The sequence below is a fragment of the Coregonus clupeaformis genome, chromosome 39, assembly GCF_020615455.1.
Source record: "Coregonus clupeaformis isolate EN_2021a chromosome 39, ASM2061545v1, whole genome shotgun sequence".
Classification (NCBI taxonomy): Eukaryota; Metazoa; Chordata; class Actinopteri; order Salmoniformes; family Salmonidae; genus Coregonus; species Coregonus clupeaformis.
Window position 1 is genome coordinate 18,611,067 of NC_059230.1, and position 15,550 is coordinate 18,626,616.

Below are 15,550 nucleotides of genomic sequence, written 5' to 3' on the forward strand. Positions count from 1 at the left end.
TTTTTATTTTTTTATAATTGATTAGAAAAAAAATCCCTTCCTTTTCCCGTTTGGCAGTGCGTCGCCCATATCGCCCTATTGAACAGGCCGTCCCTGGCGGCAGCTGGCTGTCTAGTTATCACTTCACCAAGGCTGGAAGAAGATCTAAATAAACAACATGGCAGCCATTCCCATTCTGCTCAAGCAAGCTTATGCCTCATGAGGAATTAGAATAAAACAACACATTTTCTAACCTTTCTCTCCGCTTCACTTTCAAGAGTCTAATGCGCTATTCAGTAAAAATGTAAATTGACAGAGCCGCATCTATTCTTAATAGCGTGCATTTTGAAAAAGAATAAAACAATGCCACACTGATGTTGAATTATGTAGGACTTTGTTCGGTTTGTCAACAATAGTGAGGAGCGCGGCGGCGAGGGCGGCAGTTGTTTAAATCGAGGGTGCTCTCGGCAGACTGGCTTTGGGGCTTTGGTTACATTGAGTGTTTGGACCCACACATGAGTGCGTGTGAACTCTGCATGGCTGAACAGAGATAAACATCTCTATTTTCCCTCTTTCCTCTCCCTCTCTCCAACTCTCGCTACATTGCATCCTCTCTATCTCTCCCCTATCTATCCTTACCATATCTCTCTCCCTTTCTCTCTCCCCTATCTCTCTCTCCTGCTCCCCCTCTTTATCTGTCTCTCTCTTTCTTTCCCAGTTCCTCTCTTTCAATTTTTCTGAGATACACTCTCTGTTGACTGGCTCCAGAGATAGAAAACAAATCCACTGCTGCCCACAGGGAGCCCATAGGGAGTCCACAACCTCAGTCAGAAAACAGAAAGTCACTGAGGGATACTCATCCATGGGAGAAGGTTTAGGTGAGAGTTGAGGAATAGTTTGGTTCAAAGTCAATACAGAAACATTTGAGTTTTGTTTTAGTCATAGAAGGTACATTGCAGCCAAAGTCGAGGGACAGAGAGAAGCAGGGAGGTTCATATAGGCCCAGCTGAAGTACTGCTACATTGGATTACAAGGCTGGAGCTGCAGTGGTGACATTTGAGGAGTGACCCAAAGCGGAAATGTCCAGCAGCTCTCTCTTCAGGGCATCACACAAAGGACAGGACAGAAGAGGAGAGAGGCTGGTAATTCATAATCTACCCAGTCTCTCCCTCTCTTCCCCTCCCTCTTTCTCTCGCTAACCCTTTCACTCACTTTCACTTCCTCTCTCCATTCTCTCTCTCTCTCTCATCCCACTTCATTTGAACAGGGACTTAGGGGCCGCCAATAGACTTTCTGGCAAAAACCATTTCCACTCCGATCCACAGAGAAGAAAAAGAAGAAACACAAATCCTGCGTTGAGAGGAGTCGCAGTGGAATTGGATTAACTCCCAATTCAATTTATCTGCCAGATGAAAAGCACATCATGTTGTGAGCAAGAGCTACTGCTGCTGCTGCGATGCTATGGCTAAATGCAATATAACACTTTTCAGATGCAGCCTTACACAATGACTCATGCTAAACTAAATATAAATCTCACCACCCGGACTGGAATTGATACTGGCTGTATGTTATTGTAATGAAGCTGTATTGGTCCCAAGTGTAATCAGAAGGGTGACGTGGATGAGTAGAAAGAGATGCAAAGGAATCAATGGAGTCGTCCCAAAAGTGCAAACCATGCCCATCTTGAGCCATCTAGGCAGCCATCTAGGCAGGCTCAATCAAACCTCTTGGCGTACACGTAATAAAACAAATACTATTTGACCCATATGTGGTAGACAGAGAGGTATCTATAGTAGGTGTATGGGGGCTGTGTTGTACCCTCCACCCAGGTGATTAGACCAACCAGGATACAGCAGGACAGTCCTGCCTCCCTGCTCCTCTAATAGCTTATCGATCCTGGGGAGGCAATCCATTTACTTTCACCCAGAACTCACTCGGCATTCACAGCCTCATCGCCACCGCTAACCCACCGCTAACCCACCGCTAACCCACCGCTGCCACTACAAACACGACAAGGGATCGGTTCTGCGCTACTACTTATCCACCGTGTTAGCTAACTGTCTGACTATGTGCTTAGCCTACCTGGGTGGTTGCCTGTATTTTTCGGAATATGTCCAACCTCGAAATGGTTAAAAGGTCCATCTGTCCATTCATTTTGGTTCAGTCTCTGATGCAGAGACTGCAAATACTATATTATATCAAATCAAATCAAATCAAATCAAATCAAATTTTATTGGTCACATGCGCCGAATACAACAGGTGCAGACATTACAGTGAAATGCTTACTTACAGCCCTTAACCAACAGTGCATTTATTTTAAACAAAAAAAGTAAGAATAAAACAACAACAAAAAAGTGTTGAGAAAAAAAGAGCAGAAGTAAAAATAAAGTGACAGTAGGGAGGCTATATATACAATAGAATAAAGTGACAGTAGGGAGGCTATATATACAGGGGGGTACCGTTGCATAGTCAATGTGCGGGGGCACCGGCTAGTTGAGGTAGTTGAGGTAATATGTACATGTGGGTAGAGTTAAAGTGACTATGCATAAATACTTAACAGAGTAGCAGCAGCGTAAAAGTATGGGGTGGGGGGGCAGTGCAAATAGTCCGGGTAGCCATGATTAGCTGTTCAGGAGTCTTATGGCTTGGGGGTAGAAGCTGTTGAGAAGTCTTTTGGACCTAGACTTGGCACTCCGGTACCGCTTGCCGTGCGGTAGCAGAGAGAACAGTCTATGACTAGGGTGACTGGAGTCTTTGACAATTTTGAGGGCCTTCCTCTGACACCGCCTGGTATAGAGGTCCTGGATGGCAGGGAGCTTTGCCCCTGTGATGTACTGGGCCGTACGCACTACCCTCTGTAGTGCCTTGCGGTCAGAGGCCAAGCAGTTGCCATACCAGGCGGTGATGCAACCAGTCAGGATGCTCTCGATGGTGCAGCTGTAGAATTTTTTGAGGATCTGAGGACCCATGCCAAATCTTTTTAGTCTCCTGAGGGGGAATAGGCTTTGTCGTGCCCTCTTCACGACTGTCTTGGTGTGTTTGGACCATGATAGTTCGTTGGTGATGTGGACACCAAGGAACTTGAAGCTCTCAACCTGTTCCACTACAGCCCCGTCGATGAGAATGGGGGCGTGCTCAGTCCTCTTTTTTTTCCTGTAGTCCACAATCATCTCCTTTGTCTTGGTCACGTTGAGGGAGAGGTTGTTGTCCTGGCACCACACGGCCAGATCTCTGACCTCCTCCCTATAGGCTGTCTCATCGTTGTCGGTGATCAGGCCTACCACTGTTGTGTCGTCGGCAAACTTAATGATGGTGTTGGAGTCGTGCCTGGCCATGCAGTCATGGGTGAACAGAGAGTACAGGAGGGGACTGAGCACGCACCCCTGAGGGGCCCCCGTGGGCCCCCGGGGCCTTGACCACATCCTCTGGTGTGCCTGAAACTAATCGATGCTAATGGCGAAGCTGCATAAAGATGTCGGAATTCAGATATGACGTCATTGTTTTAGCACTATCCACTGAGTTTTGAAACTACAGCGTTTGACATGGTTCAATGCACCAATAAATTAGCACAATCCTATTTTTTGGTTTATCAAATGGACGCCATCTGACAATACAAAAAATAGTAATGAAGAGCAATGTACAATACAGAGAACATGTACAACATAGCGAACTTAGCAAACGAGGCATTTGTGGTAAGTGCATGGGGGCCGCCATATTTATGCATCTCCGCCATTCCCCAAAGCATCCCAGATGTGGGGGGCGTTGACCTCCAAGCAGCTCCTCGTGGAGGGGAGAGAGAGTAGTCCCCAACCCCCTGCAGAGGCAGGAAGACCAAGGAGAGCACGGAGAGTCAGGTGGAGGCTGTCAGGCGAGGCTGTCAGCCTTCCACCCATGTGGGGAAAATATATTAGTGGGCCGCAAAGGCAGGATTAATCGATAGCCGTCCGGCCCCTCAAATGCCAAGGAGAGGCCCCTGCCAAACCTACCAGGGCCCTCTCTCTTTACCGCCGGCGACCGCTGGCCCACCTCCGCCGGCAGAGCATTCATCAAACACCCATGCACATGCACACACACACACGCTTGTTTGGCTTGCGTTTACTCTCTCCCTAGGCAAGATGAAGGGGAGTGATTTTTAAAAGTGACACTCGTTTAAGAGGAAAACAGGTGAGAGGAAGAAATCTAAGGGGAGAGAATGTGTGTGTGCCTTAGAGAATCAGTGTGAGTGTGTGTGGGTGTATGTGTATGTGACTATGTGTGTAAGAGTGTAGGTGTGTCCGCCGATCTTCACGGCGAAGGGACCTGACAGGGGTTTTATCTGCACCGCCATCTACCTTTATCTGACACCAACATCTCCAACATCTCCACGACTCTGGGGCTCCGAGGAACACTCCCGAACGCTAGTAATCTCTTCCCAGCTGTCACCAAGACGTCCAATGAACATTTTCCCACTTACAAATCCCTTCCCTGTACGAGGGAGCCGTAAAAAGGAACATTACGGCCAAAGGAATGCTTCAAAAGAGAGAGAGAGAGAGCAAGAGCTACCATCTCGCAAGGGACCATCGCTATCTAATGAAGTTAAGAGCCCATATTTCACCGTGACCCTGAAAAACACTTCTCCATTGTTTATGAGGACCTGTCGCCCGTTACACTAGACATCGGCTGGGTCTTCTGAGGAATAGACCTGAAATCAGCGCTTGGGTTATTTAATGCGATGACCCAGGACAGCTCGTTGACAAACAGACTCCTGGTCGGCTCGGTAACTGCCGATGAGGGCCATATCCATTGGGGCCATTACCGTGACAACTCACTGTCATTTGTTAGGACCGTAGATACACACCGACTTACACTCCCTCCTTTTCTCCGCTAGAAGTTTGGATACAGTCTGGCTTGTCAGCTAAACTTGGAACTGTGGTGAATGGTCTACAAATCACCTATTATTCAGCTAAATGGGCAATTTACCGTGATGATACTGTAAGTTAACAAGGAAATGGCTCCTAAAACATGATTGACAAGTGTGCTATCAGCAGCATCAGTGACTCATCACCCCAAAATGGATGCTGTTGAATTGATGAATAATGAGCCATATAAAAACACACAGTTATGGATCCCCAATGGCAACCTATTCCCTATATAGTGCACTACTTTTGACCAGAGCCATACGGGACCCTGATCAAAAGTAGTGCACAATGTAGGAAGTAGGGTGCTTTTTGGGACACAGGCAATGGGAGGAGAGAAGATATTATCTCCATGTTGCCTTAAAAGAGAGAGCACAAAGCATAGTCTGTACTCTGTATTCTACAGAAATGTCCCCTACAAAGCTCTATTGAGTTTCCCCAGAGGTTACTATTTGTGGATGAGTTATGCACTGGGCCTTTCAGATACAGGTCCCAGGCCCTGAGGCGACAGGACGGGGAGGAGTTTGGGCATTCCTATCAGCTACAGTACCATACGTTCGCCCAGTCTCTTTCTCTTATCCCCCCGAGGCTCATGGGAAATGTCAGTGAGATGTGAGACACAGACACTGAAGATTTGGCCCCTGTGACAGACAGTGTGTGCATGGCTTGACATTCAGATAAATTTGCCAGTGGCACACAGGTCCAGTGTCAACTTAAAGCTAAAGGCCGAATGAAAACAATACTGGCACGGGAAATCGGATGATGCGCAAATAATTTAAATTGTATCTTTAATTTGTGGGCTGAGCAAGTAACCTATAGCCTACCCTCCATACACAAATAATTACATTTTAATTTGACAATATAATTTTTACAGTGATTGTTTAAACCTTTCCACAATATCAAAAAGGGTGTTATTGATAGCGATTTTGTACCGTCAGCAGTCTACAGTTGTAGAGCACTATATAATCAGTTTTAATCTTTTGCTAAATTCAGTTGTAGGTTCACTCTCAAAACCATACTTCTTCTTATAGATTTGTTTTTGTGGATGCTCTAAGTCAACAACAATTCTTAAACCACATCAAGACACCACGTTTGAGGTCTGGGAACAGTTATAAAATATATATAACAATTGTAGTGTGTAGTTGCCCTTTAATTCAATTGTTTTGCTAGCTGTGTTTTTGTACTGTACAATGTCCAGAGTAGGCTACATGTGATGGCAGAGTTCGCAAAACAAATGCCCCGCGGTTAATACAAATCATCATGATATCATTCTGCCAGGTAGGCCTAGATATCAGAAATGTAAACGTCTTTCATACCTACCCTACCGCTGTCGTTATTCGTTCTGTGAGCTGCTCCACATGACAACCAGTTGAGAGCTGCGCACTCTTGCTGCCAGACAGATTATTCCACTCAAACTAGGCTTTGTGTGCGGTGTGCATGTGATAAATAATCTATATAACGAACTAACAGCTTTGGGAATTCGTCTTTTTTTTAAATCAATGATATAGCCTACATTGAAAACAGCATTATTTTTGTTCACTGGCCCAAGCGGGCCACTGATGTAGATGATTGACTGGCCCGAACCAGTGGGGAGCCCTGTATGTCCATCCCTGATGTGTGTATAAAATCAAATAAAAAATTGTTGTCACATGTGCCGAATATAACAGGTGTAGTCCTTACCGTGAAATGCTTACTTACAAGCCCTTAACCAACAATGCAGTTTTAAGAAAATAGAGTTAAGAAAATATTTACTAAATAAACGGGTGGCCATTTGATTAATTGTTCAGCAGTCCTAGACTTGGCGCTCCGGTACCGTTTGCCGTGCGATAGCACAGAGAACAGTCTATGACTTGGGTGACTGGAGTCTCTGACACTGCCTGGTATATAGGTCCTGGATGGCAGGAAGCTTGGCCCCAGTGATGTACTGGGCCGTATGCCCTACCCTCTGTAGCACCTTAAGGTCGCATGCCGAGCAGTTGCCATACCATGCGGTGATGCAACCGGTCAGGATGCTCTCGATGGTGCAGCTATTTTTGAGGATCTGGGGACCCATGCCAAATCTTCTCAGTCTCCTGAGGGGGAAAAGGAATGTTTGGACCATGATAGTTTGTTGGTGATGTGGACACCAAGGAACTTGAAATTCTCGACCCACTCCACTACAGCCCCGTCGATGTGAATGGGGGCGTGTTCGGCCCTCCTTTTCCTGTAGTCCACGATCAGCTCCTTTGTCTTGCTCACGTTGAGGGAGAGGTTGTTGTCCTGGCACCACACTGCCAGGTCTCTGACCTCCTCCCTATAGGCTGTCTCATCGCTGTCGGTGATCAGGCCTACCACTGTTGTGTCGTCAGCAAACTTAATGATGGTGTTGGAGTTGTGCTTGGCCACGCAGTCGTGGGTGAACAGGAAGTACACAAGGGGACTAAGCATGCACCCCTGAGGGGCCCCCGTGTTGAGGATCAGCGTGGCAGATGTGTTGGTCATCGTTGTGTGTATATGTGTGTGTGTGAGAGAGGGAGATAGCGAAAGAGAGAGGGGGTGTCTGCATGTGTTTGCGCGACGTTGACAGACAGTGTGTGCCGGTGCGTTTGGGTGTGTGTGTGTGCACGCGCATCTATGTGTGTGTGTCTCTCCCTCTCTGGGTGTGTGTGTGCCAATGCATATCACATAGGTAAAGCCCCCTAAGTCCTGGTCTTAATTTGACTCTGTTTGTCCTCTACCACAGAGCTGATAGTAATTAAAGAGGCCCAAACACTGTTGCATGGGGTGGAGGGGAGTCATTTGGGTGAATGACTCAGGAGGAGCGCAGAGCAAATCAAATGTAATTGCAGTGGGACTGGTGCAAGAGCTGGGAGAGAGGCTGATGGCCTGACGTGATGGGGGGAGAGAGGGAGGGGGGAGAGAAGGGGTGAGACTGAATGAGGATGAGAGACCAAGCGAGAGAGAGAGAGTGTAAGGGATCGAGATAGAATCAACAATAATGAGAGTGAATGAACGAGAAATGAGATGGTGGGAGGGGAGGGGAGGGGAGGGGAGGGGGAGGGGGGGGTGTTCAATTCAATAAAACAGTGAGCTGCTCAGATGTCCAGAAAGTGGAGGGAAGTGTCGTACCAGCGCTCATCAGCCCTATAATGAAACCATGATTCACTAACACTGACACACTGGTATACTGTCTACGTCCCAAATGGCACCCTATTCCCTATATACCCCATAGGGCTCTATTCAAAAGTAGTGCACTATGAAGGGAATAGGGTGCCATTCCCTATAAACCCAACAGGGCTCTGGTCAAAAGTAGTGCACTATATAGGGAATAGGGTGCCATTCCCTATACTCCATAGTGCTCTGGTCAAAAGTAGTCCTCTGTAGCTCAGCTGGTAGAGCACGGCGCTTGTAACGCTAAGGTAGTGGGTTCGATCCCCGGGACCACCCATACACGAAAAAAAATGTATGCACGCATGACTGTAAGTCGCTTTGGATAAAAGCGTCTGCTAAATGGCATATTATTATTATTATAGGGAATAGGGTGCCATTTCCTATACTCCATAGGGCTCTGGTCAAAAGTAGTGCACTATATAGGGAATAGGGTGCCATTCCCTATAAACCCCAAAGGGCTCTGGTCAAAAGTAGTGCACTATATAGGGAATAGGGTGCCATTCGGGACACACACTAATATACTGGGAGGAGCACACTGTGATGATACCAGGTAATGGACTGTCATGGAAGCCCATGTGATATAGTGTAATATGGAAGACTGCGTGATATTTAAGCAATAATACATGAGAGGCCATGTTTTATGAAATTTTTATCATGGCAATGACGTGGTCATAGACATGAGGCGAAGCTCGAGTCCATAACACAATGATTCGAGTGTATTATTGCTTTTATACAACGGGTTACCAGCATTAAAAAGCCAGATTATTTCCCAAACCATCAATTTTTCAACAAAACGTGATGCTACATTCACTAACACTGGTTGTCAAGTGCAATTTAAATCGTTCTATTCGTATTGACTGCCATGTAAAAAAAAAATACCCAAGTGCTGGATGATGGTTCCAGAACTTTGCAGGTTGTTATGGCAAACAAAAATGGTTGCTATGGAGGCTCTTCCCCCCTTGTACTTGTATATATCCATAAAAATGACGATGCATGATTTTGACTGTCTGAGAAAAGCTGCCTGTCTGTCTCGTCCCGACTCCCGAATTGCAATATTGAAACAATGTAGCAAATGTTGGCGATCATTTCTAGATGCTTTTTACAGTGGAGATCAAGTTTATAAATTGCATGGCTGGGCAGATGAGACAGTGTATCTGTAAAAGTAGTAGTAGTAGTGGTAGTAGTAGCAGTAATAGTAGTAGCAGTAGTAGTAGTACAACAATGTTTGGACTCACTACTCTAAATTGCTCTGGATAAGAGCGTCTGCTAAATGACCAAAATGTAAAGTAGCCTCAACTCGTTGGTTGCGTCTCAAATTGGCACGCTAATCCCTATATAGTTATAGCAGTAGTAGTCGTAGTAGTTGTAGTAGTAGCAGTAGTGCGATGCTAGGTAAAGACGTGAACGATTACACTTTTTATGAATGTGGCCATGTGTATGTTGGGCAGGATAGACTCTAACAATGGGAATTCCAAACCACCCGTTGTATAAAGTGTGATAACACTGGGAGGCTACTATACTTATTTATGTGTTGGGGCCAAATGGAAGTGACGATTCAGTTGTGAAATTTCTCAATCTTGCTTGTGGACTGATCAATTGGAAAATCTATGAGTTGTGTGATGAATACTGTACGCATTGAATGAATGATGATTGAGATGGTTTACCATTGCAATACTATCAATATGTTTCTGTCAATAACTGCTGAGATATGCTAGCATTAGTATGATTATTGATTACATACCAGTGAGGACATTGGTTTTGACCTTGACCTGTGGTTTGAAGTACAACCACTGAGCCAGATCTCAGATGCGGTAAACAGGTCAATCGAACTCGACCAATACAATAGAATTGCCATGGAAATGCGTGGGGGATTGGGCCGTGGGGGAATGATCCGGAATCTCCTCATTGCCCCCTAGCTAAATGTTCCTACATTTAGGATATTGTTTATATGTGTATTTCACACTATGTTGAGGTAAAAATCTTTAAACTTTCTACATCTCTTACTCTTTCCAACTGATGATGTGCAGGGGTGTAGAGTGCGATAGGCCACTTCAGTAAAAAATCATGTTTGATGTGTGGACTTTCTTTTCAACAATGCACGTTTTCATTGCTTGCTAGGAAATAAATAATTTCTTTTTAAAAAGGTTGGATGTGTCTGACTATTCATTCATTATTCAGCAGCAGTCAACAAGGTTGTTCTGGCTCTGAGGCCTATAATGCGCTAATGTTGATTCAAATGGACAATGCACCAATCCTCTCCATCCTGGCATGGTATAATTTGATACATAATTTTTTTCTTCGTTTATAGACTAATCAACGCTGATCATGGCCGGTCCAGGCCAATATGCCACCCTTTTTTTGCCGTGCTCCTATCCCCGCAAAGTAGAATAGTAGCCTAGGCTATAAAGTGTCGGCCCGCAATACACTTTTATGAATGACCGCGTGGTAACCTACCATTTGTAAAACAGGCAATTTTGCGTTAATCCCAGTCATGTCTTCATGTGTTAATAACAGTAATTTACCGTTCTCATTCTCGGAGTGGAAACGTTATTTGCAGAGTTCACAACCTGCTACACTTGTGAGAAACAAGTTTAGATTTATTTCATATCATCATTTATGTGAGTGATGAGCATGTGTCTGATTTCTCTGTCCTCTTAATGTTAACGGAGTGCGTGCATGAGCCCGCATAGGAGTACCTGGTCTGCTTCTCGCAAATGTAAAATGTAGGAAAGTGCCCAGCTGTGCTTTTCAGTCATTTTTTCTTCACCTCACACAGTAAGTCAACAAAGTCCTTAAAAAAATTATTATTATTATTGTTTTTTGTTTTTTTTACATCCATTCAAATTATAATAGGTCCTCACAGTATTTGAAAAATCTTTCCAACACTCTCCCCCTCGATAATCAGCGTCGCTGATAAATGGGTTATGGACATGTTGCGCGTATTTGTTTCTATTTTAATGATTGTCAATTTCATCTTCATACTATAGCATAGCTGTCCCCTTCATACTTTCCTTGTCAACTCATTATCTTCTAGCCTAAGATAGGCACAGGTTTTTTTTAATACGTTTTAAGGAAAGCTGAAATAGGGAGAATGAGGATGGAGAGGAAAAGAGGAGCGAGGAGGCCTTGAAGGCTGTAGTTAGTCAGTGTGAGTCCTGAGAGAGAGAGGCAACATGGAGACAGAGACAGTAAAGCACAGGCACTGTCTAGCGGAGCAGCTGGCACCAGTCTCTCTCTATAGCTGCAGGCAAAGTGTGTGTGTATGTGTGTGTGTTTGACACCGGTGACATGTTGAGTGGAACAGAGTCAGTGGGTTCCGCAGGGAGCAGATAATTAACAGAAAGGCAACCATTAAAATAATAATATGGGCTTTGAATCTCGTTGGTAGGCAGGGATCACATGGGTCAACGAGCAATTTACAGGCAGCATTAATGCCTTTTTAAAATGCCTGATGTCCTATAATTGCCTTATAAAGATATCCTTAGGCAGGGTTCTCTCTTAAAACACCTTTTACCTAGACCATATGGAAGTCATAGTGGCAGGGATGGAGTAATTACTAGTTTGTAATACTAGTAAGATGGGATGAGAGGTAAAGAGCTGCTCAATGATCATTCTTTGAGTAGTTACTTTCACCTGTAAATCTCCAACTTTGGACAATATGAGCTCAACCTACCAACTTCTCCCTGTGGCTCAACCATATCCCCACTGTCCCCAGTCCAACTTGTACCCCTTCAAACCCAGCCATCTCTTGACATGCTCCTCCTTGGTCCCCCAGTTCCCCTGGTCTCTTATTATGTGAAGCTCCAAGAAGTTGCTGTCCCTCCAACTAAGTGTCCCTCCAATCTACTGTCCCTCCAATCTACTATCCCTCCAACTAAGTGTCCCTCCAATCTACTGTCCCTCCAACTAAGTGTCCCTCCAATCTACTGTCCCTCCAACTAAGTGTCCCTCCAACTAAGTGTCCCTCCAATCTACTGTCCCTCCAACTAAGTGTCCCTCCAATCTACTGTCCCTCCAACTAAGTGTCCCTCCAATCTACTGTCCCTCCAACTAAGTGTCCCTCCAATCTACTATCCCTCCAACTAAGTGTCCCTCCAATCTACTGTCCCTCCAACTAAGTGTCCCTCCAATCTACTGTCCCTCCAACTAACTGTCCCTCCAATCTACTGTCACTCCATTCTACTGTCCCCTTCAACTTTATGTCCCTCCAACCCACACACCCCACCAATAGGCAAAACCAATGTACTCCTCTACCCAAATGATGTCCCGCCTCCAACTCCCCACGCATGCCCCCATATATCCCCCCTTGCAGTTCCCCAGGTAGTCACTTACTATGTGCAGCTCCAGGTAGTCTCCCAGTCCCTCTGCGCTCTCCACCCTGACCAGCACGGCCTCCTTGAGCTGCGTGCTGAAGCCCACCGCCAGCCGGTCTGCCCGTGTGCTCGGCCGGTCGTTGGGGGGCCAGGTGTATGTGATGAGGGCTCCTCCTCTCCCAAAGATGTAGGTTGTCCCAGCTGTGGACAGAAGAAGACCATCGTGTCATATATGATAGATACTATTCCATATACCTATTTCATGTGGTACAGTGGAAGATCAAACTACCAAAAAGAAAGCTTTGGTTTAAGGTAGGTGCTTGTCATTGCCTGCTGTTAAGCCATAGTAGGTATGTCTTCCCTGATGTGACGCGCACAAAGCAGTGCTTCCTGGGACAGAGCCTATTCTCTCACATCAAAATCGTTCAGTTTCTACAAAGTAACGTGGCAAGTCCAGTTCCCCTTTCTCCTGGTTGTATTCTTTTAGCGCAGTGTGGCAGGGGAGAAAGAAGAGCAGGTGGAGAGAGGGAGGAGGAAGAGGGAGGGAGGGATGGAAAGAAATTAGGAAAGGGGGGTGACGATGAGGTGCGAGATGCGATGGTTGGATGTAATGAAGGCAGTGAGAGAACAGTTCGAGGCAGTGTTCATCTGTTCCACCGCTACACCACTCTATTCTGTTGTAGTGTTCCTGCTCAAAGGCATTAGGGCTGTTCAAGATGAGAGGAGATACATGGAAGGAAACTGCTCTAAAATGGCTGTCGGTAGGAAGGCAGCCATGTTGCAGAGAGATTGAGGAACAGAGGCTATAACAGTAGCAGCAGCTCCCACACTCAGGTGTGAGTCTCTCTCCCCCCCCTCTATCTTCTCTCTCTTCGCCTCAAGCACATGATGCCTCGGCTCTCCGAGTCCCAGCCTTCCAATCTAATTTTATTTTCTAAATAAATAAACTGAAATACTATAACTAGCTCACAGCATGAAAAACCGGCTTAGAGGAAGAAGATGCACAACAAAGGGTTTCGATTTCTCCCCTCCTCTATCTGGCCGGGAAGAATGCAGAGCATTGTGGGATAAATGGAAATGATGATGATGATGATGATGATGATGATGATGGTGAGGATGAAGATGTCAAAGAGTAATTAACACTAACATTAATCAACACTACGCAATCCATAGACAATTCCAGACGTCATTCCCAGAGCAACGTTTTACAATCAACACCTCTCTTTCTCGATTTGTCAGGGTAGAATCCAGAGCATTGTCAATAAATCAATAGAAAGGACGATGGTGAGGAGGAGGATGATGATGACTGAAGACAGAACATTTCCACCTCATATATATTTAGAATATCTGCATCTCTCTTTACTCATATAGCATTAATCAACACTACATACTCTATTGGCAAATTAATTCCAGATGTCATGCCCAGAGCAAAGAGATTAACACCTCTTACCACTGTAATAGCACAAACTCAAAAGCTGCAAAGTACCTGTTGCCAAATAATAAACTAGAAAACGTTATTTCCACTTTCCCCTCTAAGTGTATGATTATTTCAGTTTATTTGATTTAGTCCTTGTCCAGTGTGGTGGCAGGCCGGCTGTCTGCAGAAATGGTGGCCACCTGCTGTTACGGCAACCCTGCAGCAGCCCACTAAGCGAAGAGACAAAGAGGTGACGAGGCATCTAATGAGGTAGTCTGGCAGGTTCTCCTTGACTGAACCCACGTCTTAGTGTGTCAGAGACACCCAACACCTGCTCCTGGTCCGCTAGACCACTGGTGCAGAGACAATGCATGCAGAGCCATGCTAACCACCAACCACCTCTCCCTTTCTACATACCAAGGGATGGAGTAAGAAAGAGGTGTAGATGTGCGATATGGAGGGAAATGGAAGGGGGTAGAAGACAGAAAGCGAGAGGGAATGATAGCAAAAGAGTGGGAGAGGGGAAGCGGGAGAGAGAGAGAACAAGAATAAGAGAGAGATAGGAAAGGAAACTAAAATGTTTCCATCCACAGTTTCTATGCGAGTACAGTCATACCGTATAAATAAAAAAATCACAACAGCTGGGATGGAAACAGGTAGTTTCGGTGCAATTTTATAAATGGCGACAGATAATTTGTTTGTTCGACATGGTGGGATCGTTTGTGTCTGTAAAATGTATTATGTGAAAAATGGTAGTGGAAATGCCTTTAGGCGCAAATATTGATATAACAACCATCATGGTAAACTTGGAGTCACGCGATGATATGGTGTGTGGTCCTCCTACTATGACTCGGGTAAGAGCTATTGGCTAAAGCGTTTTTGTGATAAAACTATCGGTAGAGTTGAAAATGCGATGGAAACACACTGAACTTTAATTTAAAACTTAAGTGAAAAAGTACATTTTGTATGCACTACGTCATCACACACTGATTTTTATCCGCAACAGTTCCGTTTGGTGGAAACACACCACTGGTGGGAAAATGCGCATATTTTCTTTATGCAGATTTTTGAATATTCATATGAAAATCTGGCGCCAATTGGATGGAAACCTAGCTACCGAGAGAGATAAAAGGAGATGGAGACAGTCCGAGAGAGAGTCTGAGCTATCAGCATAACACCAAAAGTCTACACACTGCCCGTTTGATACTTAAGACTGAAGTTAAAACTAAATGAATAAGGCCTTGGGAGACTTCCTCGGCAAACAAAACTCGGGGTAGACTATGGATTTTCCACTGACCTTGACCGGCCTGCCTCTAATCAAGCAATCTGTTCTCACTGTTTCACTGGAATAACAATGATGATGGACATGCTCCGTGGCACTCATGTTTATTTTGCAGACTGAAAAATAGCTAAATATTGAATGCATTTGTCCAATTAGCTCGAGTTGTGATCAATGTCTGCCAATCAATGCTCTCTACCGGGAACAGAGAGGCGTGAGGCGTGAGGATAAATCAAACGTCACAGGATGCCCCTTGATTATTATTTCAATTTTCGGGGCCAGTTTGGTAATTTGATTGGAAGAAAAATAACATTTTATTTTTGGTCGTGGCCGGTGGAAATAATTATCATAAAGTGCCCGAATCAAAAGTGTAATGAAAAAGCTGATTGATTTTCATTTTTCCTATGCAGGGCAAGTGGAGTGTGTGTGTGTGGTGTTATTTTTCTTCTATTGGACACTCTCTGTGAATAGCCATTGATTTGGGCTAAAGCAAAGCATTCTGGGACACTTTTTGTCC

General features: G+C 45.1%; 1 protein-coding gene across 2 annotated transcripts in view; it reads right to left on the reverse strand.

The window, feature by feature from the left end:
• Window positions 1–15,550, reverse strand: part of LOC121554279 (neurexin-1-beta) — a 256,949-nt gene that overhangs the window by 111,407 nt on the left and 129,992 nt on the right. For both annotated transcript variants that reach the window (XM_041867760.2, XM_041867759.2), the window contains exon 2: window positions 12,357–12,538. In XM_041867760.2, coding sequence (XP_041723694.1) covers window positions 12,357–12,538 — 182 coding nt within the window. The remainder of the gene's footprint in view (window positions 1–12,356; window positions 12,539–15,550) is intronic.